This window comes from Manacus vitellinus, unplaced genomic scaffold (assembly GCF_001715985.3).
Source record: "Manacus vitellinus isolate BGI_N305 unplaced genomic scaffold, ASM171598v3 scaffold_31_pilon, whole genome shotgun sequence".
Taxonomy (NCBI): domain Eukaryota; kingdom Metazoa; phylum Chordata; class Aves; order Passeriformes; family Pipridae; genus Manacus; species Manacus vitellinus.
In genome coordinates this window covers 4,758,942-4,786,076 of record NW_021940379.1, presented here as the reverse complement: position 1 = coordinate 4,786,076, position 27,135 = coordinate 4,758,942, and the positions used below count along the sequence as shown (strand labels likewise).

Here is a 27,135-nt window from a genome sequence, read left to right as displayed (position 1 = left end):
CACATGCTTGTCTGAGGTGGCTTTTGCTTAAGTATTTGATCCTTACACTTCTGCAGATTAGGCACTACCAACACTTTTTAGTTTAAGTAAACATCCACACTCTTCATATTCATCAGCTGGTATCCCAGAAGGGCTTAAGAGTTGTTTATCTGGTGAAACCCCAGCATATGGTACCAGCTCTTTCTTGCACTGACTCTAATTGCAAACACTGAACCTGCTCTGTAAAAACTGTTAATTAGGTGAAAATAACACATATGTTTGAACTATAAGCTAAGGTGGGTTTTTTTTCCCCAGCTCTGTTTTTCTCCCCACTGGAATTACTCACACAAATGGGGTTACAGGCTGACAGAATAATTTGTACGTTGGTGAGAAAAGTAAGAAGGGAAAATATTCAGGCAGATGTAACATCAGATGTAACGGTTTTTGTAAAATAATGGGCTTTAAAAGTAATTTGCTATGTACTAAGTAAACTTAGTGTTCATGATTCATGGCTCTAATCCCTGTGACTGAAATTTAAGATCTAAGGCGCCATGAAATTAAAGAAAAAGGAACAATTACATGCATATTCATTCAATTTCATGTATTCCGTATCCTTCAATTTTTTCCAATGAAATTTTAACAGGGGAAATAGAAGTTTTTAAAGACTGTGTACTTGAAAAACCCAGCAGACCAGTTGTAACTGCTGAAGCTATAGTTATATATATATATATATATATATATATATATATTTATTATATATATATTATATATATATATAAACGCTCTTCTGCTCCTGTTGGTTTCTCAACCTTCCTGGAGAATGCAAATCAACTCCACATTTCCTCATCTCCACAAATATTTTATATTTGCTACGACACAGTGTGCAAGAAGCCCCAGGACACTAAGTGTGTACAGAACCCGTGTAGGACACTGGTAACTCAGCCCTTCCCAGCTGCACAGAAATGCTGTGGAGCTCACAACGGGGCCAGTGCCCGTGAAGTCCTTGTGCTGCTCCTGGGCTACTCCCTAGAGGAAAGGAGCCCTGTGTGCTGCTTCTCCCCCTGAGGGACAGCTGCCCCCCTTCCCTGTGAATGCAATGTGAATATATGGCAACTACAACAGCACTGTAAAGCCCAGAAAAAGACTAGACAGACAAGCAATAAAGCCTGTGAGCTTAACAGTATTAAGAGTAATGTCTTAAGTCATGAATATTTGCCACACTAATCTAGCCTTTAATCTTGTCCCAATAATACAAGGATACACCATCCTTATCCTGAAAGATCAATAAAAAAACAGAAAAAAAACCCAAAAAGAGCTCAGTAATACACTTTCATTTTTTAAAGAAAACTCTGGTCCTGTGCCTAGACATCAACATTCATAAGTCTTCCCAGCTAGTTTTTAGTCTCTGAGCAACAAATAATTCATTAATTAGTAAAAAAAAAGGAAAAAAGGGACATTCAGACAGCCAACACAGCCAACAAAAGCAGCCCTCAAACTGCATCCATTCAGCCAAGTGCTTCGATAAAATTATTTGGGGAAGATGTCAAGAGGCTTTACCTAAAAAATTACTTTCCTTCTCTGGTCTCACAAGACTGGACTATACTGGACTGTTTTATTGATCTAATATACAGTGGCACAGATGATCAGCATTAGGAGAGAGCTCCCTATTCAGTAAAGGGTCTGGGAGCTTCCCACTGAACTCTATAACCCACTGTCTCTGATGCTCTACACCTAGAGGTCTTCCTACTCTGAGCTGTGGTTTCTTGCCAGACCAGGGGAGGAGAAATCCAAGGTGAAAACAAGGGAAGGTTAAGGGTGAAGGGAACAACCTCTGTGGGACCAGAGGCAACCAAGCCACATGGTGCCCTGGGGCAAAGCCCCCCTTGTGTCACTCCCACAGGGACCACATCTGCACTGGTTCTGTGTCACAGGGGGGTTACAGTGAGCTCCAGAATGACAAGAATGAAAATCTGATCTGATCAGCTGCCTCTGTGTTCTCCACCTGGAGCAGTAGAGGAGGGAATTTTCCCTCTGATAAAGGAAGGAGCAGTGAGTGGAACATAACAAATCCTACAAGAACAGCCCCATTTGGGGACAATGCTCAGGGTGGCGCTCAGGGTGACCTCAGCTCTATTGCTGTCTTTTCTTTGACTTTCATTGTGTCAGTAAATCCAAACTCCAACAAGGGTGAAGGAAGCACATCCTGGCCTCTGAGGAGCAGAATATTTTAATAATTTCAAATAATTATTTATAATTACATATATTTATAATTATATATGTAATTATATGTACATAATTACAAATGCCTGGTGCAATTGTAACACAAATGTTTGGCTACTGCATTGCTAGCAGTGAATACGCTGCACTGAAGATGGAAATGTTTTCTCACTGACATGCATCGATGTGTTCTCCACCTAAAGGGCCAGCAGGAGTAAGAGGACACTGACATCTGTTAACCCCTCCCACCTTTATTTCCTCTTTCATTAACATGCTGAAGCTTTTGACCTTTAAGTGTCTTCCACCGTGGGCAAAGGACAGTGTTAAGGAAATGGCATTGCCGAGATTACATCTTTCCCTACACACTGCTATCCAAATTCATCAGTTCAGCTCCACATGAGACATGCCTGCCCCAAGTCATGGAACGGTGTTTATGCTTCTCTAGAGGTTCTCTGCTAGTCATCTCCATGTATTTTACAAAGAGAATTAACTGTCATAATCCTTCTTTTACCAAGGACACAGCCCATCAAAGCTCTCAAACAGAAGAGGAGCCCTGAGGACACAACGTGTGTGGCTCAGGAGGTCGTGTGTGGCTTGTGTGCAGCTGGCCCTGCACTAGGAAGCATTGGGTTGGCATGTCCAAAGCTCCCAGCCATCACAGCAGAAAGGTTCTGCTGGGGGCTGCAGACCCAAGGGCTACAAGGGTCTGCAAAACACGTAACAGACCACAGAGCTTTCCCTTTTGAGGAGAACTTTTTAGAACCTGCGAGTCACAGTGAGAACAAATGTCAAAGTGCCTACATTTTGGATGACACAAGATTTACCTTTTTTCACAGAGCTCTTCAGAAACCATGACCTATGAAAATCAATACTTTGCTATTGGCTTTCACTTAAAGGCAGAGATTGAATTACCAGAAAAATCAGTGCAGAGCTACCTGACTCCTTCACTGTGCATCATCTTTGCTTCAAAATCCATACAACACGGGTGGACTGGGCTTCTTTCTCACCAAATAAGAGCCTGTTAAAATCCAGCTACAAATGAGTTGTTCTTCCTATCCATCAGTCCTTCTCCCATCTACAGCCCCAGTGCATGGACTTGTATGAACTCTGTCTGAATGCCAAGATAGATCTGTAAAGTTCTTCCGTTTCCCCATCGAATCTGGACAAAAACAACCGTTCCAACTCATGCATGAAAGATAAGTGACAAACTGCAGAGTGCTGCCATAAGTCTTCTGTTGTAATTTGGGATTTTTCTCTTTTAGTTTGTTTTTTGACATCTTCCCTTCGGGCTGTGTAGATACAGAAAAACATGCCAGAGTGAGAGAACATAAAAACCTGGGAGCAGTGGAAAAAGGTTCCTATCTTCAGAGCTGTGGTTCACTTCATCACAAGAGAAGTATATGTAAAAGCTATGTACGAAATAAAAACGTATCCCTGGAATCAGGAAACATACGAATCTGGATCTTTTCCTAGAAGTTATGAGTTCTCTCTCCTAACCACAAAGCCTGCAGGTGCATTATGGCCTTAACAGGAAGTAATTCAACCAGCACTGTAACAAAGGATGAGCAAACCAGGACAGGTTGCTTGTCTGGATCATTACTCCTTTAATGATGCCACATCTGCCTAATCACCCAGATATCTTCCCTAAAAGCCTCTGGTAAGGGCCTCAGGAAATACAGATTTGTTTAAAGCTATGCCATTGATACAGCATGGAAGGGGCCTGCCAGCTCCCCCAGAGCATATCCTGGTGTCTGTCTGCAGGAGAGAGATGCTGCTACTCCCCATTCAGAGGGTCAAATCATCATTTGATAATTTGTGACACACCACTTGAACGCTGGGCAAACAGCTCCCTAGGCAGTAAATTTGCTGGATTTAATACTGCTGTTACACACACAGAGCTAGTGAGTGCATGGAGGTGTAGACAGTGGGAAAAAGAAAATACTTCCAGATTGTGTCTGAAAAGGAAATGGTGTCATTAAAAATGTCACTTCGTTAAAAATCCCTGAAAAAAATAGGGATAGGAAAAGCCTATGTAAAAAATCACTAGAAGAAGAGCCAGGGAAAACAAAATGGAAATAAAGTAGCCAGGCAACCAGAATATGAAGTAGGTTGACAGCACCTGCATATGTACCTGATTGAGCTGTACATTAGTTAGCCTGGGTTTTGGTAAAAATGTATTACAATTTTACATGTACTGCAGGCCCAAGTCCATTAGCCCGAGATGAATTCTTCAACATGGCTGCATTCCAAAATACTTAAAGTTATCAGAGATTTTATATGAATTCTATATAATATGAACTATAATATATTTAGTCACATTGTCAGTCCCAAGCGAGCTTACTCAGAGGGACATGATCAGAGAACGACTGAGGTGCAATCTACGTGTGAAGTGTTTCATGCACAGATACAGAAAGCACTTTCCCATGAAATCTTAGGTTCTTCTCTTACTTTCTTCTCCTAGCTTGCCATAGCTACGAAAACCAAGTTAATGTGAAGCACAGATTTCATTTTTTAATTGACGCATGATTTTTCTTTTGTACTGTTGTTCTCTGGAGACACTCCCTCCCTCATTCATACAAATCATACAGAAACAATGTAAACCAATGCTGTGACCATCACATTTCTGCCCAAACAGAACACAAGTCCTGTGCAACTCCAACTGCATCCCAGGCATCCCTGCCACAGGGTAGCAGGTGCTGCACTGTGGTTTCATACTCTCTGTGCAATCAGCACTGAAGGCTGAGTAGATTTTGCCTTTATTTTCTTTAAGAAAGTCATGTTTCTTCTCTTCTCCACTGATCTTGGAGTTTTCTTAATACTGGCTTCTTGGCTGACATCACAAGGATTTGTTTTTTTACGATGTTTGTGCTGCAGGTGCACTTTGGAGGCTGTGACAGGACAGCTGTCATCTCCTCCTCTGCAGCTCCATTTCCTAGTTCATCCTGAAATCTTCAAATAGTTTCTTGCCTTGATCTCCCAATTCTGTGGCAGAGGATGGTTTAGTGAACTTTTGTTTGGGATTTTAACCACACTTGCTGCCAATAACCATTGATTTTTTTCTGTCCATTCACCTTATTCTGTGATAGATTTCATATTCTTCCCTTTCATGTGTTTCTTTCTGCTTCTCCTTTTCAGCTCTTCTTTCATTTTCATCCCTCTAAGCTCTTACAGCTTCTAGCTATATTTCTTCCCCTATCTGTTCTATTCTCCACACAGAAAGACTTTCAAAAGGGGTTTAAGAGAGGGGGATCCCCACATCCCCATGGAACACATTCCTGTGCATGCACCAATCTTTGACAAAGCCAAAAGAGTCTTTCCATCAAAATCACTTTGGTCAGTGTGGCAGGTACCAGGGAGCACCATATGTCCACTTTATTTTCTGTTTTGCTAAAGGATAACAAGAAAAAGGAGACAAGGGTTCTCACCACTGACAGAGTTCTTAACTGTAAATACCTCCAGACTTTCAAGGAGGGAAAAGCTCATGAGTTTTAAGGCAATAATTTCTGCCTGCCAATAATCTCATCTTTATAGCATGACATCCCCTCCCAGCAGGCGTCTCTGAAGTCAGTTTGTAGCTACCAAAGCTATCAGCTTCTGTTCACTGAAAGAACTCTATTAAGTCTCATGTTTTATGCAGGTCATAGATGCAGCCCTATTGATTTAACTTGAGAGAGCACCCTTCTTTGTGGTAGTGAGATGTTTGGTTTTTACCACTTTGCTGCCTCCCTTGTTGCCCAACACGACAGCCCCTGCAGCTGGTGAAGGTCACCAGTTCTCAGGGAACTCATGTTCAGTGCAGGGCATCTGCACTCATTGATTCAACATTAAGGGCCATTCTCATGCAGATGTGTTCTGCTCTGCCAATCCACAGTCCACTTCATCTCTAGCTATGCACTCAGCTTCAAGGGGATTATGCAGCAAATATTTTATTCAAACTAAAATAACCAAAAACTCACTCCTGGCTTCCTGTGCTGCTTAACAGGCTGCTGTCTAGAAAACACACCTGTACTTCGCTGTTGCACCTCGCCTGCTTGCCAGTGGCACTTCCAGAGACTTCAGAAGCCATGGAAAAGGTTTGGTACAAAGGGTTCACTTCTCGTGAGGTAAAAAGGCCACCCCAGTTATGACAGATTGCACTCATGAGCATCTCCTCTGCCTTCCTGGAGAGCAGCACACACACAGTGGCTGTAGCCACAGCCAAGGGTTTAGGAAAGATTGCACCAACATCCTGCACTGAGTTAGGGAATTGGGAAGGGATGAGCTGCTCCAGCCAGATTTCTGCTTTTCAGGATACCTTTTTTCCCTTAGTTCTATTCTTGCCTGTCAGTCTCATCCTAGCCTTCTTTATTTAGAATCACCTTCATTTTCAGGTACCTGAGGCTTTTCCCTGAGCTTGCTGAACTCCCTGTGACAGACAGAAAAATAATTCAAAAGACAGGCAGCAGCAGCCTCACTAAACAGCATCTTTTCTCACCCTGACCCACGGACTCAGACAAGGTCATCAATCTTCTCCAAGGAGTGATGCTCCTGTACAAAACCATCTGTGTATTCTTCAAATGGACCAAAGCTGGAGCCATCTTTTTACAAGAAATCGAAGTTGGCAGTAATATATTTTTCCTCAGCAAAATTAGTTACACAATATGAAAATATCAATAACAACATAAGGTGATTAAATGAGCCACATTGTCAAGTTTGTAAGAACAGAAGATCTTAGCAAATGGCTGTCTACTAGAATTTAGAAAACCACACTCACCAACAACATCATAAAAAACAAACAAGCTGTAACTTAAATAGTTCTAGTGGCATGGTATCCACAGCAAATGCTGGGAAACATCCATACACCATGGGCATTTGCTTTATTCAATAAACAGCACAAAAGAGAAGCCTCCCAGTATCTCAGCTCTCCTCTGTAACAGCGCTGGCTGGATCTTCCCCATCTCACCATGGTTAAGTGCAATTATTTAGGATCCAGCTGCACCCCTGTGGTTTCCTCCCACTGTTACCTCTCATAAAGAGACAAAAAGCCATCCCTGGTGCTCTGCAGGAGCAGGTTAACTGTGGGGGTGCTGCAGGATGGGTTGCAAGGAGGTGTGGAGGAGACACAACTCTGGCAGTTTGCTCTAAGAATGCAGCCCCATATCTGCAGCTGCTGTTTCCCCTCTACCCTTTATTTGCTTCAGTGTTACTTTGCCCTCGTTTTTTGCACTCAGCTCCCGAGTTCTTCACTCAGTAATTTGGAAAATGTTTGCTTGGCATTTATAGCGCACAAAATGTGCTTAAAAACACAGCAATGAAGCATTTACTCCAAGGAAGGATTTTCTCATTTTCCACTGATAATCTCTCATGCTAAACTCACTGCAGGTTGGGGAAATCTAAAAGTCTCCAGCTCCTGTGTGGCAGGGACTATTTAAGTCTGCAGATTTCCAGTATGGGTGTATTGAAATCTTTTATTTGTGGGGTGGCAATAAAAGATGTGGAGAGAAAGATCTCCCCTGGCAACGTGTACTCTTGAAAGGCCCTTTCAAAGCAAACATTCCAGCAGTAAGAAATACTTCAGCATGTTACGTTCCCATCTTCCCCTTCCTTCCCTCACCGCCTCTCCAGCCTGTGCTCTTAGCATTGGAATAATAAATTTCTTTGTGCCCCATCTTACAAAAGTGTTTCACATCACCTTCATGCACTTGGCTGGGGAGGACCTCGCAATCACACGTTATATTTTCACACAGAACTATAAGTATTTTATGTTTCTTTGCAGCCAAGTGTTATCAGCTGGCCATATAACACTCAGTTTTGGGAAAAAAAAAACCTGAAATGATTGTATTCTGAAATACTGATTGCATCAAATGGCAACTAGATTGGAAGACAGTAATCATGCTGAGCTCAAGCGATTAAAAACTCACTTGGAAAATCGGTGCTTGCTGAGCCTTTATGGAAAGAAATGAATTAAGAAGGAAAACAATAAGGAAGGGCATACATTAATTTTGCTCTGCAGTGGATAATTTTGAATGTAAGAGATCTGAGGAAGAACCGTGTGTCTTAAGGATTTTCTCTTATGTTTTCAGAAGAAAAGCTGAGAGCCACTGGAGAGGGACTGCAAATTAAATCCAAACAGCAATCTCAGAAGCAGCAATTGGAAAAGAGCAAATAAATAAAGTATATAAATAGGAGATAGCATTTCCTGCTAGGAACTTATCTTTTCAGACAATGCCTCTCAAACAAAGGACTCCCCTTGCTGGCAGTCCTGCCGGGCAATCTCCATCTCCGCTCCCCGGGTGATGCCGTTCCCCTCCGCCCTGCTGGGCTGCACTGGATGTTTGCACAAGGAACTCAGTAAAGGATTACCTCCCACAATGTCTATATTGTAGCAAGCCCTGTGTAACTCTTGCTCAGCTGTGAGAGCTGCAGGGTGGGCCCTGTGTCCACACCACTCCCGTGCAGGGTTGAGTACACTGCCAGCACTCCACAAATAGTCAATGCACACAACTCAAATAAACGCCCAAATCTTTTTCAGTGAGGCATGCAACCATTTTACAGCTTCTTCCTGACCCTTGCAAGAGTTCATGCCTCTCTGCTCCTTATTCCTCTCCTTATTACAATACATCCTTTCCTCTGGCTCACAGATTTTGGATCCAGGCTCATGTTTGAGGGAGGTTTGATCCTCCAGCCCAGGGCAGGACTGTGTTGCTCAGCCTGCAGGACATCACCAGTGCTCCCGAGCAGGAACAGGCTGAAATTCCCCCCGAAGGAGCTGCAGGGTTCATTATCTGCTGATAGAATGCTGCTAAAATGTATTTTACATTGTTGGGAGACCATACCCTGCAATGCTTCTGACACGAGTAGTCTTCACTCTCACCCAGTAAATGGGGTAGAATTATTATGGGAGCAGGAACAGAACAGGAATGAGCATTCCAATGTCTGTCATGAGTATCACATAAGCTTTATACACAGGGACACATACACCTCTCTATAGCATAGTCTGTCTGACTTTGACACAATTCCAAATCCGCCCCACTGAGGAGTAGTAAAATGTGGAGGTGATGGAATTAGTTTTCACTTCCTGCTGAACAAATGCAAACTTTAAAGTTTTAATCCCTGTTTGACACTTTTTATATTTTTAAATATGTACCTGGACCATGTTTCAATAGCCTGACTCTACTCACAAAAACAACTCCAGCAATTCAAGGAAGCCTTTGATGTGGGAGTGAATGTCATGGCACAGTGACATTAGTATAAATCAGACCTTAAGAACTGACAACACAAAACAAAATGCTAAATCCAGCCATTTATTTAACCCTGAAATCACTGTTCCCACTGAAGTGCACCCTCTCACTAGAGTGCATAATGAATCGGAAGAAGAGAAAAACCACATCCCAGTGTGATTCTTCCATACTTCATGCAAATGGAAAAAGAAATCCATTTATAACTTCACTTTGTTCTTTCATCCTTATTTAATGAGCTGTCTGATTCAATAATCCAGCATTTAGCTACAATTCTTTAAGGCTGGATTTTCCCCATTACCCTCAAAATCCCAGATACACCCCAATCCTGAAGTACAAAGGTAGAGATCTGCCAAACTACATGTCATTTCTCCTCTTGTTTCTGTTCCTGTGAAGAACACCAAACTAGTTTTTATTCTGATTTCCTATTCCATATAATGAGAATGCAAAAACATTAATAATTAAAAACATAGCAAGAAAAACCCTGCCTTCTCCCACAGAGGATAAAGAGAGCTGGTTACTGTCAACAGTAGGTGCTTCTGTCAAATAAATTAACTGTGCTTCAAAATGATGATGGCGTGTCAGCCTCACCGTCTCCATCTTCGACTCCAATTATGTATCTCAAGGGAATGCATCTCAGAACACATTACTAAAACACAGGTGTGGATAAGTTAGACCACAAAAAACACACACTCAAGCTGCATTAAAAATCCAACCGTGTCCCACGGAGCAAGGGGGAACACAAAGCTTTGGTTGCCACGTGTGCCCATCGCTGCCCAGCTGCCTCCAACAAAGTTCTCTGGAACTAAAGCCACCTGGGGCTGGAAATATTTAGTGCTGTATGTACATTTTAACATATATTTTTGGTGCCCAAACCACTATTGCTGGGTTAAAATGTGATGCTCTGCCATCCAGAATGCAGCATGTGCTGCCCACTCCCACCTCTCTCAACCACCACATCAGGGATGAGGGTGGCAGGTAAAGACTTTTCTCTCATCCTGTAGCTGACAGTTAATGGCTGTTTTAACTTTCACATGGAGCAAATTTTGCCCTCTGTAACACCTCTGTCACTCCAGTGCCTGTCACACACTCTCATGACTTTAGCTGAGAGCACATTTTGCCCCCAGGAGTTTTGATGACAATGGGAACCTGAATTAATTTGCCCAGCCAGAATGATAGTTCAAGAGGTGTAAAAGCCTCAGAATCCATGAAGTTCATGCAGCCACAATTAGAATATTTAAATGGCCAGCTGCATTAAAGTTTATAAAGCAGAGTTTATTTCCTACAAAATTTGGAGAAAAAGTCTCCAGAAGTTTGTCATTTTCTCTCAATAACAACTACTTATTGCTGCATTTGCTTTTGTTGAGCCTGGACTGAGTTGTTTACTCTTTGCATTTCTTAGTATAAAATATTCAGAGTTTATCCTGAGCAATACTGCGGTTCAGCTAATGATTGTTTCCCAGGACTGGGATCCATGCCCTTTGCATTTCTGCTCTCAGAGCAGCCAAATGCTAAGCCATAGAATTGTTTTCTTCCTCCGAAGTAGCAGCTGGTGCCTTGGAAGACACCATAAGCATCTCTGCCGAAATCTGTGTAATTGCACATGTCGGCGTGGTCTGTTCTTAGCGGATCCTTCTCCCAGACAAAACACTGTTTTCTCAAGCTGGCTTTGAAGACCGTATGTGTTTAAAAATAGCTTCAGGAAGGCACACACATATATTTTGCTATAAACTGTGTACAATGTGTACTGTATACAGAATATTAATTCTCCAATATGTGATTTTGTGAGACTGCCTCGTTGGCATCATTATTGCTACACACGGAGCTGGTTTGTGTGCAAATATGATTCTAGACCCAAAGTTTTAGCTTGGCACCATCCTAAAACAATATAGATTTCAACCTGTTGCTGAGTAACTAGAGTGCTTTTCAAGATAAATCTTTAATATGCAGTAAGTGGCTATGGTACTTTGTTCTGATCATACTTTGTCAAGCTAGAAAACTAATTAGCAGAATCTGGTGACCCGTATGTCAGAACCTCTGATACGTCAACAAAAAGCAAAATCCTTGATTCAACACTTGACATATTGTAGAGGGATCTGATGTACTCTCCTGCTCGCCTCTTATGACTCATAAAGATGAACTTTGTAGGGGGACAGAGAGAGTGGGTTTTTTGGACAAAATAACTAGAAATTGTAAGAAACTCTAATTTATAAGTTTAATAGATTGCAAGCAGCTCAATGATAACTCATTATTGCTCTAACTTAGGCTTATCTGTCTACAGATACAAAAGACAAGATGTTAAGGCAAGAGAACTGTTTCTTGCCAATAAATCCTACTGGGACAGAAGTATCCCTGTCATCACTACTGAGACAGAGACAGCAGCTTCTTGGAGGAGGTCTGGAGTAAGGCAGAGAGGTAAACCAGAACTTTTCAGTCCTAAGCAAGCTCCTTACCTCCTAAGTACTCCTTCCATTCAGAGGAATGCTTCCCTGCCACAAACCTCTTGCCTCTGCCAGGCATCAGGGGAGTCATTATTTCAAGGGCTTTGTAATGGACTGCAGAGCCTGTTACCTCCCAGCTCCCAAAGACAGATGGGGATGAAGCTGACAGTGACTTGTGGTTGTTAACTGCTGATTTCATGGAGCTGATGACACTGACTCACTGGCACTAATCAGGTGAGATTAAAAGGACAGCATGAACAGGGAGATGGACTCACCAAATTAAACACTTGCACTTCAAAAGCTTTCCATCTGCACAGCTGCTGCCACAGCCCAAACCTGTCCCCTGCTCTGGGGCAAGATGGAGAGGTGAAGCCTCCAGGGCTGTCAACCTTGAACCATTCACCAGCACTGAAGAAAAAAATCACTTAAAAAATAAGGTCTAGTTCAAAATGAATTGTGCAAGAAACCAAGTGGCACCAAAGTAAATCCATCATATAAAGGATTTGCACTGCTTCCAGAAAGAGTTTGGACTCCTGGTGGGAGCTCATTTCTGTGTGAGTGACCACAAAATAAAGCTCTTAGGTAATACAGTGATAGGTACTCAAAAATATGATAGATGGAGAACAAAGGTTAGCTCTACTTTATGTTTAAGTCCATTACATTCTTGATCACATACTTTAATGGCAAAGCAGCTGCAGAACTTGCAAATTACAAGCTCTAGCTTTGTTTTCAGAGCTGCTGCATAAATAGTTGTTTTTAACAACTCCAGGCAGGCATTTCTTTCCGTAAATTGTCCTAAGAGTGTGCTGTGAGTCTGCAGCAAGGAATTGTTCCCAAAAATCCAGTATCATCTGAACTGGAGAAGTGTATTATCCATCCATTTCCCTATTTGTGTTTTCCCCATGGTTCCTTGTAGCAGTTATTGTGCTGGGGTTGGAGATCACTGTGCCCAGCGCTGTTGAATGAGGTCCTCAGTGCTCATCTGCTTTTTGTCTGGAAGAGGGAAGAGCCCTCTGCAGATTCAATCTATTTCAGCTATTACCTTTCCTGCCTTTGTTAAACTGTTTTTACTGCACATTTAGATAAAGCCTGGCTGGCTATTGCCAGGAAAATTAGGTCTTCTCTTGTTTTACCATGAATTATAGAGTTCAAGATAAGGTTTGTGTTAGAAAAGTAGGGGGCAGGAATGGCCTGAATTTTACTTTCATTATAATTAGACAGGAAATTATGAAAAGGTGAAAAATAATTCACTAAAGAGCTTTCCTCTAGCAAGGTAACAAGTGCATTCTAGCACAGATGGAGTTCATGGGATATTATTGAACACTGTGGCTCTCAGTGTTTGGCTCTGCCCGGGCACAGTGAGCCTGTTTCTGTTGCACTCCATGTGTGGGCAGAAATGGGCAGGACGGGGCCCTGTGACTTCCCTTCTGTTCAACTGAGGGCCCTTTCTGCTACCAAAAAAAAATTAGGCTAAATTAGTCTGCAGTGTAACTCCATGGAAGCCGTTTGAATGACTGCAGAGATTAATTGGAATGATCAGTCACTTTTTGAGTGACTTGCAAAGGACATGAAAATATGACTAATCTAAGAATGAATTAATTGGACAGCTGTCTCACTTTCATTTGAACACTACTGAGATAAACATTTGGACTAAAAAGTTGTCCTCATTAGAACTTCTTCACTTGATGTTGATGGTGATGTTTACCACTACCATGGAACTACACAGTTTTCAGAATTTTCCTTCATGTGAAATTACTACAGTTCAGGCTTTTAAAGGCACTTTTACAGGGAGGAAAAAGGAGTGCATCAATCTTGCTTGGAGCTTCTAACTAAAGACTGTGCCAGAACCTCTCAGGTTATAATTCCTTCTGTAATAAACCTTTGGTAGTCGACTTCAGTCAAGTTTCCACCACTTCTTTCTGTTCAGCTTTGCAACCCAATTTATTTGTTTATGGTTTGCAGAAAAAGCAGAACACTGGGAGAGAAGTCTTTCCAGTGAGTTTGTGACAGAAGACCACTGAAGTTAATGAGATTCTTAGTGGGGATAAGGTTTTTGACCATTCAGAGTCAACAGAAGCTTCAGAAGCAGTATAATGCAGGTTAAAGCTGGGAAGAGGATGTATTTCTCTGCCTTGTTAGTGGATAAGGAAGTGAGATTCCAAGGGGAATGAGTGATTTACCCATAGTCACACAGCAAATCAGCAAGAGATATGGAAATTAATGCTGAGAAGCATTTCAGTGCCTTAATCATAAAGCCAATCTTTTCCCTCAAATGCCAACACCATTAAATTTCAATAATGGAATAAGCACAAGAGTTTCATCGACTTACAGTGATGTTTCCATCAAAATATTTTAGAGAGAAGCTGGTTCCAGTGGATTGGTTGGTCAGCAGGGATCAGCAGTTGTAGGGACCAGGGACTGTAGATGAACTTAAGCAAATTCACCTGTGAGATTCCTTTCAGGATCACATCATGCTAAGGTTGGAAAATGCAAGGTCAAAAAGGAACTAGGTGTGTTTTATTATATTCATCACTAATTAGTGGGCCTTGAAAAAACTGGACTGAAATATTGTCTTGTTGGGAAGCCATTAAACTGTTAGGCTGAGGGAATATATGGCTTAGAATAGGAATGATTCACAACTCTTGCCTACAAATAAATCACTTGTACCTCACATATCTATTTGACCATCTCTGAGCAGTATCAATGTGGTACCAAGGTAGCTGCTAAGGAGAAGCACGTGTTGTATAAATTCCTAAGAGCCTGGGACAAAGTCTGTTTTTATTTAAACCGGCTTCAATTCATTTTGTCTTAATTGAAAATAATGATGTTAGAGCAGTGATCAAAGAATTGTCTCATTAATTGTCTATTAAATCATTAGCTATTAAACAGGAATAAAAGGTTAAGAATGCAACACTCTATTCTGCCCAAAAGAATATGAATATCTCTCCAATTACAAAGAAACAATAAAAGCAGAATTAACAGTGGAAAGAAGCTTAAGATTAGGTAATTAGATCCAAAATGCCTGACAACTCTGATTAGAGGGTTTAGTAGTACAACCTATATAGAAAAGGCAGCACCAATTCAGAAGCAAAGTCAATATTGACTTTACCAAAGGGGCTTGTAAAGGGAATATGCATTTTTCTGAAAAAATATAGGCACATAAGCCCTGTACTAAATTTTAACTCAGCTAATTAATTGTTATGGATTCAATCTTGCAACCAATACATATATTTGCAGTTAAAAAATTATACCTGAACAGCATTCAGTCTGAGAGCACCTCTCAGTAATTTGTGACTGAAATTCATTAAAAGTATGCTGCAATTTTCAGAAAAATAACATTACTCCCATTTTATATCACCAGGATGAGGCAATATCTAGTCAATGAAGACCACAATCAGACCTCTTGTTTTTGTTCATTGAGTCAAAATATCAGAGAGACAGGTACCAGGTCTGGGAAAGGGTCCCAGACATTCTCCACTGCCAGGGGTTTGATGCCCAAATAATTTCACAAAGCAGTCAAATAAAGACCTGATTTATACCACCTTAGTCGCTACCAAAAAAACCTGGCAAATTTATTGTGCAAATCTTATGAAACCCGTGCAGAATCTTGGCCTGTGTTTTGGTCTGCTCTATCCAGGAATGGGAAGACACTCACCAGCCTGAGGGTGCTTTGGAGCAGATCTAATTCCACCGAGACGGACAAAGTTTTGAAAAAGAGAAAAGGAAAGATGGTCAAAGGGCAAGAGCTTTGCTGTATTGAAGTGCATAAATCCACAACTGCAACTGGAAATCTTGTCTCTGCTCACAGAGGTCATGTCAAGACTTATTTAGTTGCCAGCTGTAGTGGACCTGTTAAATTTGGGAACCAGAACAATTTTATGTCCAGCCTTGACAGGATACCCATAAGGACAACTGCTGATTGACCAAAATGGGCTTTAAAGAGGCAGAGCTCTGAAATGCAGCATCTCTCCACAATCTGCAGATATTAACTCTACTAATCAAAGAGGAATGGGAGTATTTTTCCTGACCTTTTCCTATCTGGTTCAGCCCAGAGAGGTATTCTCTAACTAGAGCAAGTCCTAGAAATACTACAAACTCAATCAATAGAAACAAAAGTCCCCATACACCATCTTTTAGATCTGGATCTGTTTTTCTGAAGTGCAAAGAAAAGATAGTCCCAGTAATATCTTGATGATATATAACTTGTTGCTTGAGTTTATAATATGAACAAGTCACTGTTCATATTTATCAACTGATAAATAATAGCCACTAGTCAGATAATAGTTATGTGCCACCCAGCAAAAAAAAAAAAAAATAACAACATTTATCAAGACAGTTTATTTGACAACTAATTATGTTAGTCATAAAAATAGATATTCATCCATGTTCCTCTGGTAAGGATCTTCAAAGAAATTTGGTTTCCAGAAAAAGAAAATGGGATTTTTTCTTTCCCTAGCTGATATAGAAGGAAAAATATAGAACCCATAAATAATACCAAAAAACCCCTCATCCCATACAGAACTCACTGTAGTCAATTCTTAAGTTCATTTAAAACAAGAACATTCCCATAACACATAATAAAACAAGTTAACCTATTAAAGATATTCAAAAGTACCTCTTTTATGCCTAGAAATAATAATGAGCTAAAAGCTGAAAGCCATGCAATGGTGTCAGAAGTCAGGCAGTCAGTGTCATGATAAAGTCCATTAATGCTATTTTCATCTCAATGTCAGGGAGGCAGAACCAGTTGAAAATAACATTTACAAAACCCCAAAGAAACAAACAAACCACAACATTGTTTAAAAGCTCCCAGCTCTCCTTTTAAGAACTTTTGCGACGTGGCTGTTATTTTCTATTCTCTGTCATGCTTCTCCAGATTTTGGCACCGTTCAGTATCTTTAATTATAAGAAAGTCCTGACTGGAAACAGGTGATACAGCCAGAAGCATGGAGGAAATCACCCTGTATGCTGTTACAAAATACTACATTATTGCTGGGAAACAATGGATGCAGCAAATCCACGCAAGAACAAAGACCCCTTTGGAAAGAGTTGATCTTTCCTAAATGCAATATATCAGCTACACACTATTTCTCATCAGCACTGACTGGCCAGCAAAGAAAGACTAGGACTGCTCTTTTAGTATCCCTGGCCCTTTCTTGCACATGGAACAGACCAGGTCAAAGAACTCTGCATCAGTCTGTTGAAATGTGCTAACTCTGCATGACCTCTGGAGACCCTCCCCAGTGCACAGCAGGTACCACCACCCACCACAGAAACAGCCATCCCTCTAAAACAACTGCTTGATGGAAAACCCCAAATGTGGGCCAGGTCCCAGTATGGTGGTGGTGGAGGAGAAAAGGGTGAGAACTCCATCCTCCACCTCAGATGGTGCCTTACCTTTATGACATCTTCATCAGCTGATCTGCACTCGATGGAGTCTGAAACGTCCACCACGGACCCGTCCTCCTGCACGGCAACGACCTTGACTGGAACTGACACCATTCTGCCCGTCAGAATGGCTGTGTTCAGGACCTCTGTGTCCTGCATGCACAGACAAAGGGAGGATGGGTGTTAGAGAAGCACAAAACCATGAAAATGAACCAACCCTGCCTCTGATGGGGACAGGCTCAGAGGTGGGACCCTCCCTTGCACACGCCCTTCGATCTCCCTGCAGTCAACAGTTTAGCAACTTTCTAAGCCAAAAGTTGCATGTGGACAGTCGAGTTTTGGTTTTGAGGATTTCTTCTTTTTGAGCTCATTTACAGGTTTGGCTGCAGTGGCAATGAAATCTGTGATGCAATGAGGCACAAAGGCCTGTCTGCAGCTCAGGAGAACCACAGCACTACTCAGGTAGGATCTCCAGGGTGCCAGCGACTCCTCCCACCCCTTTGCCCCAAATCATACCAGCAATTTGGGAGGTGATAATCAAGCATTACAATAACAGCATTTCTTCCTCACTGTTCCAGCTGACAGTGTTGTGAGTTGACCAATTTCCCTTTTCAAAACATAAAATACATGAGGAGAAAAACTCTACCTCCATACACAGGTTTTTTTTTTAATCTTTCCCCATCAAAATCCCACCTAGAGATGTTTTACCACATTTATCTCTAGTCCTGATGAATTCACAGTGCTGGCACTCTAATGGTTCCATTAACACAGCCTTCCTCTGTGTCTCAGTATGGCTGCAGTTTGATTAATTACTCCAAATGAGTTGCTTCAGAGGTCCCTGCCTTTGGTAAGCAGGTATGCAGACTGGAGGGGAGCAGCTTGTCTCTGCATAAGCAGTGCTTACTGCCAGCCCAAAACTTGACACACATGCTGGGCAAGGAATGATCTGGGATTTCACAGAGATTCATTCCGGCCGTCTAGAAAATCCTGCAATAGGAAATACTGCTTTGAATCAATCCACTTTTCATTTTTCAACTTCCATAAAACTAATTGCTTGCCAGTTGAGGGGGGGGGGGGAAAAAAAGTTGCTTCAAACTAATCTAACTTTAAATTCCATTATTAGAATTGGTGGAAGAAGAAATGGATTTTAGTGAAAAATTTGATGGCAGCTTGCACAGGGAGATATATTCACTATCATTTGCTCTGCTGCTAGATTGATGGAGAATAATGGGCATTGACCACAAGCTAAGGACAGCTGGAGAAGACCAATAAATACTTGCAACTAAGATGTATTATTAATCAATATTCAGAAACTTCTACAAAAAGCGCCCTGAATTAAATGAGCTGAAGTACTAATAACACTAGTGCCAGCTAACTAATAGAGTCTACCAGAGGTTTATGGGCAGCCATGTTCCAGAAAAGCATTGAAGCACACACTCGAGTCCATTTCTGATCAGAACAGCACTAAGAGGACGTGCTCAACTCGACACTTAGACTTCAATGTGATTTAAGAGTCATCCTGAAAAAAAGATGCTTTTCTGAATAATACCTCATGAAATAAATACACCCTCTTTGTTCTGTTCTCTGCCAGGCACAAACCAGATGTTTCACGCAGTAAATGACTGTCTAGTTTTTGTTTATGCTGAATGGGTTCATTTATAACCAGCTGCCATCCATGAGAGAGGGACACTGGGAAAGAGAGAAGTATGTGACAGAAGTGGAAGTGTGAAAGAACGACTGTAAAACCTTTGCAAAGACAGATCTGAAAAGGGCTAAGAAGAAAATGCATTGCCAGGTGAAAGAAAACACTTAGATCCACCTCAGTTGGAAAAAGGTTGTATAAGACAGACAAAGAGAAACTGAGGGTAATTCATCCACAAGCATGTCAGAGAAGAGATAGTTACATTTCACCAAACCACCTGCAAATATTCCATATATCCTAGGCCATCAATCCAATATAAACACATACCAGATATTTGATGAAGACCTGGTGGTTCTGTCTGAAAAGGGTCCCAAGGACCAGTTTGCCACTGTGTTATTTCTAAGCCATTCTCCAACAACAGACAGTCTTCTTCAGGACATCTGGGGAAACACTATTTTGGCCAAGGTCACAAACAATGAACACATGACTAATGCCATTTCCAAACACACTCTGTTAGCACAGCAACTCCTCCAGGTCAGGCAGGCAGCACTTGTATGCAATTACAGTCTGGTCCAAAGCCCTACCAAGTCACTGGACTTCAGTGGACTTGGAACCAGGTTCTCAGCAGGCCTGAACCAACTTCTCCTTTGGTTTTTGTGCTGTTTCCTCCGTCACCCACATGTTGACCAGCATGTGTGACAAAGGATAAAAAACCTCTGCCTCCTTTGAACCCTAAGTGCTGTTTAGGTACCAAAGCTGAAGTCTGACTTTGATGTGCTGAAGGATAATGCAAAGTTTATAAAGACATTTGCATTCCTTTCATAACTCCCTGTGAAGATGAGCCTGAGACGAGTAAAAGCACAAGAACTGTCCTGAACCTTCTCTGTTTCCCAGTGTGTACAGGAACCCACCATGCTAATTAGCTGGTGCTGCCTCGCAAAAACTGCACTTCACTGCAAGCAATTCCACTATAGAAATCAATATTTCAGATGCCTGATGCCTGGAGTGAGTGTTACACAAATATAATAGGCTGTAAAGACCTTTTAAAGAGCCAGCTATTTAGAGACTGAAAAAATATATTTCCTCTGAGGAAGAAATATGAACTAATTGACTGTCCATTAGATTTATAAACAGACTTTTTAGTGCATCTTCAACAAGTAACAGCATTTCATCTAAATTCTGTTGGGCTTGGTCTGTATTTCCATAGTAGGGTTTACTGCAGGAAAAAAAGTTACTGAACTTTAGATACCTGTACTGGTCATTACTAACAGCATCTCAAATGCAGGGAGGGATTTACACAGGGAGATTTACACAGGTATGTCCTCCCAAGTTGGCACAGCATAAGTGAAACATCAGGAACTACAACCAGGGACCGCCAGCACAAACCTCCAACTGTGGACACTTCAAGGTCCCAGGTGGAAAACTGGGAATCCTTCCCCATTTCTATTGTTGAAGGTTTCAGCTGCCAGATCTTGACCAAAACCTTCAACTCAGCAGGCTGGGTGGAAGCTACACACTCATATCACAGCTCTATCCATGAATAATAATAATGTGCGTGTTTATCTCCAGCTCTTTCTTGATACCTGAATGCATAAGCACCTCAGCAGAGCTCTTCTTAATTACAACTGTAACCTGCTAATAGCATTTCTTTGTTGTCTGAAGGAATCTACTTCTTATGCAGGCTAGGCTAAATTAAAATTTAATACAACATCAGGTCGCAACAGAACTAGGAAGCAAATGACAGCTGTTTAATTAAAACCTAAAGCTGATTAGATGGCACTACTGAGAGAAATACTCAAGAGGAAGAGCTGAAAACCACTGAAACTCTAGGCCAGGATAATGGCTTTATTTAAATATGAATAAAGGGTGCACACAGCCATAGTAAATGTTTGACAACTGGTTGCTTCGGACAAATGGGGGGAAATGTGAACAGCAGATGTGTCAAAAGTCTTGATAGAGCTGTGACTGCAAACACTGCTGTTACCTGTGGATGTGACCAGAAGCAGGGATTACTGAGGAATGACTCCGATAGGTACAAACCAACTGAGGAACTCCAGGCACAAAGTTCCCAATTACACTTTAAACAACACCCTGGTGACCTAAATCCTCCTTAGACAGGTGACTCTAGAGCAGCTCACCCACCTCCCGTAAACCAACACGATGCAGCTTTTACCCCCTCCTTTGGCTGCAAAATAAAGGCACGGAGAAATAGATCACACATCTCACAAGAAAGCATCTCAAGAGCCAGCCCAAAGTTACCTAGACCCCAGCCCAAAGCCAGCAGTGCAGGATTCCTGCCCCTCTGGGAGCAGCCGGCATCCTTCCCACAAAGTCTGGCGAGGCACAGAGGTCCCCCACTGACCCAGTTTGCTGTGACATGTATCATCCTTGTGATTAATGCACGAGCTGGGCGTGTTTTTTTAGAGGTTAACAAAACCTGCTACAGTACAGTAAACCCAATAAACACTCAATTGTAAATCAGAAGGGAAACCTAAAGCCAGCCCTATTCCACTGACAAATGCTACAGCTAAATGCCTTTTGGCATTTAGCTGAAATGACTGTCTTTAGTGAAGAAGGCAGAGAGCTGGAACATTTGTCTGTAGAATTGCATTCCTTCATTATTATGTCTTTCCCTGGAGTGTACCTCACAAAAATACATTTGTAATATTAGAAGGAAACTTTAGGAAGCAGTTCTTCTGCCTGGAAACGGCATCTCTTAAAAAAAAAAATGTAAATTACAGGGCAGATTGTGGGCTGGGCTAGGGGAGGTTTTTTTATTTGATAAATTATTCACCACCTTTTTCTTCAGATCAAAGAGCAAGGCAATACAAATCCATTAAGCAAGCTTAATATATAAATTAGGTGCTTTGCTGAAATTATTGTAATCCAAAGCAATTCTGTACTTTCCCCACCTCATGGCTGAATACTATTTTAGGTTTTCCATACATATTAATGAAGCATGGTTGTGAGAAAGCTATCTATATTTCCCATTATAGCAGGTAAGATATACCATTTTGTCACCCAATGGTGAGAACAAACAACTGAGATTATGTGTGTATGAAACAATAGAAAACATAAACAATCTTGCAAAGAGCTGATGCTGTTCTTTGACCCTTTTTCCTTCTTCTTTTCCTTTTCTTCCTCTCTCCTAATAAAAGGCTACTTCCTTGCATCATCATTTCAGTGGAGCCACTTGTGGAATCAACTCTTACCAAGTTTTCAGGTCTCCCTGCCCTGACAAGCCAGAAGGTCGTTCCCACTCCCCTACAACATTTTTCTGTCTCTGGCTGCTTCCTCCTTTCAGCCTCTTGCCCAGCATATCACTGTTAGAAGGGATCAGTTATGACAGATGGCAAATCACAAATACTTCAGGCTATTGTGTCAAAGTTAAAGGTCATCCTTTATCTCCTTTGTTTACCTGCATAATAGCTTTATTTCATATGGGCATCCCAAAGGAAGAACAGGCAGGTGCATATATTCTGCAGGAGAAATTAATTAATGCAGATTGAACCATCACAGAGGTTCCCAATCACTGGTTCTTACCCAACAATGTAAGCAGCAACCATGAGCCTAATTGAATATTATTCTAGATGTGTATCGGCATGTGCTGCAAAACCAATTTGCTGTAGCACAAAAAACCATGATCCAGAGACTCCAAAGTGGAAATCTTATTTCATAACTTGTCTTTTTGCCACAGATACACTGAAGGAAGCTCTTATCTTAACAGAGTATACCTGGCACACACAGTCAGCTGGAGTGGTAACTCTGTCTTGGAGTTCATGGAAACTAAAAGCTGAGATTTATTCCATTTTGTGGTTTTTTTATGAAGGAAATTCAGCTCATTTCGAGATTTATGTAGGATGAATAAGCAAAACCTGCTGCTGAAGGTGAAACCTGATTAGACTCACAGATACTGTCATATCTGTGACCTGAGGCAGTTTTATTTTATTTTTGATAACTCAGAACAGATCTGCCCCCATTAAGCAAAGGTTCAGAACACAGCCTGGTGCACTTGGCAGAAGTAATTGCAACCTGCCAGGCAGTCTCCACTGTCTCAGCTAAGTACCAGTGCATTCTGCATGAGCAAAAGACCTTTCCTGAGACTGGGCTCCTTCTATTTCCCTTCAGCACATTATATCCCAGTGGAGTTTATTCACCAAACCTGCTGCATTAGACATTGTGACACCATTGCTCTGAAGTGCATACCTGAGGTAGAAGGAGCTGGAGAGCGACTATTATGCATCTGATTTTAGTTGTCTGCACAGAGAACAGACACCAAGAGCTCTCAAGTCACGTTTCAGGACTTTTAGTACACCAAGAATTACAGGACCAAAAGTTTGGTGAACTCTGCCAGTGATTCAGGCTGGAGTTTACACTGTATTTAGAAATCTGTGCAGTGTCTCAGCATTCATCTGACAGACTTGAGCCAGTTCTTCTCAACAGTGAATGACTGATAACCATTATAAAACATATTTAAAACTCCACAGTTCATTTAAAGATACTAGGTTTTTTCCATTTTTATTCCAGAAAAACCTAATCATGTTCTGACTTAGTAAAATTGTGGGTCACCTCCAACTGAAATCAAACAATATCCCCCCATATGCAAGTGAACGCCAGAGCAGTGAGCCTCAGTTCAAACTGATGCACTAATGATTGTTTTCAAATGGCCATGAAATAATTAATATAAACACCCCTCAAAGGCATTTTTTTTTCCCACAGAGGAATCTAGGGAGGCCATGCTTTGCCTAGTTTATGGAACATAATTATGAGATCCACTTGAGTACCAACAGTCGTCAAAGATATCATTTCCTGGCTCTGTATCTTTGCCCCACAGGTTTAATAATATTTAACAACACTGAGGACAACCACTTTGAAAAGTTTCAGGCACTTCTCTAATTCTTTTACTAGACATGGCAATTTTTTTCAGAGTGAGCTGGAGGGAAGGGAGGGTTCAGTTCCACAAGTGCAAGACTACAGACACCAAAACATAAGATTGCACATCACGTGAATTTACAGCCACAGTCTATGTGCTCATCTTCTACTATGAGCACTACCTGGGCAGAAATCCATGTCCTTCTGTAATAACAGCTGTTTAATGCTATAGACGGATGCACAAATTAATTACAGAGCGTCTACACCACTTCCCAACATGCTGCAGGAGCATCAACAAGAGGGGAGTGTGGGTTCACTCTCTCCTTCAGACACAGTGACTTGCTTTGTTAAGCCATTCAGAGTGGCTATGGCTTAAGAGAACCTATTTGTAAGCAGAAAAAGATGCATGGAAAAGTGATCAAAACATGGTGCAAAGTCCTCTGAGATCCCCTGATAGAGGGCAGTTGCCTGGCATTCACTGTACAGGGGGTTCAGAAAAACTAGATTTTATATCTTCTCCCTCAGCACAGTTCAAACACTGGTGTAAGTCCTGGACAGAGCAAGATGCATATTAATTAAACCTCAGAAGGGCATTATGGAGTTTAAAGTGGAATAGAGATCTATGAGATGCTTACAGTCATTGTCCTGCAAAAGGAGGATTTAATTTTCTGAAGAACATGGATCTGACAGGGAAGACCCAGGTCTTACCCAAAGAATTACTTTTTTTTTTTTTCTTTCTTGGAGACAGGCTGTCTTATCTGTCAGGACCAGACTGCTGCACTTACTTATTTTACCTATTTAAGTAATTTCACAGGCTTGCATTGGCCTGCTCTGGGATGTAAAGCACACACACATTGCTGCAGGACAGGCTTTTCAGGCAGCTGTGGGAGCAGAGTGTTTCCTACCATGTGCTCTCCTCAGACAGGCTCTTGTCTCCCACACCAAAGTGCCTGCAGTGAGTGATTCATTCTCTGCCAGTTCATGTCTTAGGACAGGGCAAGTGACACTGGAAGATTTCTCTCTCTCCATTGCCTACTAAAGGGCTCAGATGTCTCTTCATACTTGATTTCTAGAATTGGGGGACAGAATCTCTATCCCCTCCTGCTTTCAGAATTCTAAACCATTAGTACCTATACACTACTGTTGGCTCCTTTACTCCTAGGAGGTAACTACTCCCAAAAATTTTTACACCCCTGTATGTTCCCCACAGTGACACAGACTGACAGAAACACTGTGCCTTTTATCTACTCCACCTCATAAAATTGCCTACTGCTGTATTTGATGCAGGGAAAATAAAAAGGAGAACATATCTGTAACCAGCCCAGGCATCAGCCTTTACTAGCCTTGCACACTCAGCTTTCAGAGATTTCTGGTGTCTTATTCACTGATTTTGGGAGCATCCATCAACTGTACATTGCTCATCCTTGCACTGCCGCTCCACTGGAATGAAGTGCTGCCTTTCAAGTCTTAAACATTTAGTTTCTACTTAAACAAACACTAGAGAAGATGTCTCCTGTCCGTGTGTAGACCTGCCTGGGAAAAACTTTTTTGACTAGGAGAAAAAAAAAAGAAAAGTTTCTTGACAAAAATCAAAAAGTATAAAGAAGACACCTTTGAGAATATTTTCTTTTGAAAAAACTAAAATTAAAAACTGGGATGTTTTTCAAATCAGAACATTGATTTATCTGAAGTGAGTTTTTGAGAGTTTTCTGACTGATCTAAGAACTACTGGAGGTTTTTACTTCCTTCCTCTCCTTCTTGGCTTGAATTTTGTTCTTCATTTTAATTTGTCAGTCTGTTCACCTTGTGTGACGTGCTGCCTTGTTCTGACATGCCACTATGTCTGATTATTTCTTTTTCTGCTCAACTGTTATAAAGAACGACCTCTATTTTATTCAAGTTCAGAATGAAATCCCTTTTTGTTTCCATGATTGAATTTCTCAGTGAACTCTTGTGCAGTGTATTTATTTCCTGCAGACTAGGACAATATCATCTGTGTTTCAAAAGCTGAGCCACTGCTGTCAGAACATCAATATTTTTCCAGAGTCCATCAGCTTTTAGGAAACACAGTCTCTCAAACTAAAGAATGTTTTAAGAATCTGTGAGAAGGAAAAAAAAAAAAAAAAAGACCGACTGGAGGTAGTAATTATAATAAAGACCATGTAGTTACACAAATGTAAAAGTCCTGTGAAATCAGCATCAAACTATTTAATTTTTCATCTGTTCCCCTCTCTTTCATCTGTTCTAAAAATTACATATTGAATGATTTATTTAAATTACTCCTTATAGCATCTAGCCTTTACACAATACTTCAAAACCAGTTCTGAGCTCTGCCAAAGACAACAGGACAGTAACCTTCATTATACAGCTAAAATAACCAAGGCAGCAGAAACCCCACCAGGCCAGTGACAGATCAACAAGCCAAATCCATCTTCCCCATGTCCACATGTTCTGTGGTTACACCCAAAACTTGCTGTCTTCAGGCTGTTGGTTTTGTACAGTTTAAATACTAATTTCCAAATCTTTCCTACTAAATGGCCTTTTTGCATAACAAGTAAATGCTGAGCCTGCAACTTCTCAAATGGTGATTTTATTGGTTTGTTCACTGAAATTCAGCTGTGCAGTAAAACAGGTATCAGTGGCTGCAAAGAAATATAGAGGGCTACAAACACAGCAACCAGGAACAGATAAAAGGAAAGGAAGAAATACAGTATTACTTGTCAGCCTTCTTAGGTGGAAAATGATAATGGCATATTAGCATATACTGTAATCCCAGCAACAGCCAACTGCACTCAAGAGAAAAATCACAGAATACCTCTTAACATCAAACTGTTGCAAACTGTTCCACTTGGAGAGGGCTCCCAGTGCCATCTCAGGGGTGGTTGGAAATGGGGCAAGACAATAGCAGGCAAGGGGGGTGACATTAATGTTTCTCAGGAACGTAAAGTGACAGTGTTATTGGGTTTTGATAGAAGTATTCTGGAAACAGAAAAAGTGCTCCACTTATTATTCTATGAGCGCAAGTATATATCAAAATCACAGCAGGCTTCCTTCATAAAGGATTTTAACAGTGGTCCCTTGCTCTTACCCCTCTCCACCAAACTCAGCCCAGGAAGGGTCTCCAAGTTAGTTTTAAAATTTTTTGTTTTAAACTGTTTGTAAACTATATGAGGTAGTGGCTGATTTGGTTTTCCATCTCAACAAAAGACACTGAAGGCAAGGAGGAAAGTGAAAAAAGACTTCTGTCTTTACTTCCAAAGCATTGTCTTCATAATTAGCCTTTAGAAGTCATTAAGACATAATTCAAGTTCAAACTTTACAATCTATTTCTTTAGAACCTGTTACATTATGAGAAATGGGAAAAAATACTGATTTTTCA

General features: G+C 41.2%; 1 protein-coding gene and 1 long non-coding RNA gene across 3 annotated transcripts in view; one reads left to right on the top strand and one right to left on the bottom strand.

Annotated features, from left to right (window-relative positions):
* The window catches only part of TMEM132B (transmembrane protein 132B), a 34,582-nt gene extending 17,109 nt beyond the window's left edge, over positions 1-17,473 (bottom strand). The window contains exon 1 of one of the 2 annotated variants that reach the window (XM_018076484.2): positions 17,252-17,473. In XM_018076484.2, coding sequence (XP_017931973.1) covers positions 17,252-17,401 — 150 coding nt within the window. In that variant the 5' untranslated portion in view covers positions 17,402-17,473. Of the gene's footprint in view, positions 1-3,131; positions 3,165-17,251 lie in introns of those variants that run through there. The other variant, XM_018076485.1, reaches the window with a different exon arrangement.
* On the top strand, positions 17,297-18,827 carry LOC115307610. Its single transcript, XR_003915932.1, has 3 exons — positions 17,297-17,487; positions 17,620-17,704; positions 18,456-18,827. It is a non-coding gene; the product is annotated as an uncharacterized LOC115307610 (long non-coding RNA).
* The last annotated feature ends 8,308 nt before the right edge of the window (positions 18,828-27,135 follow it).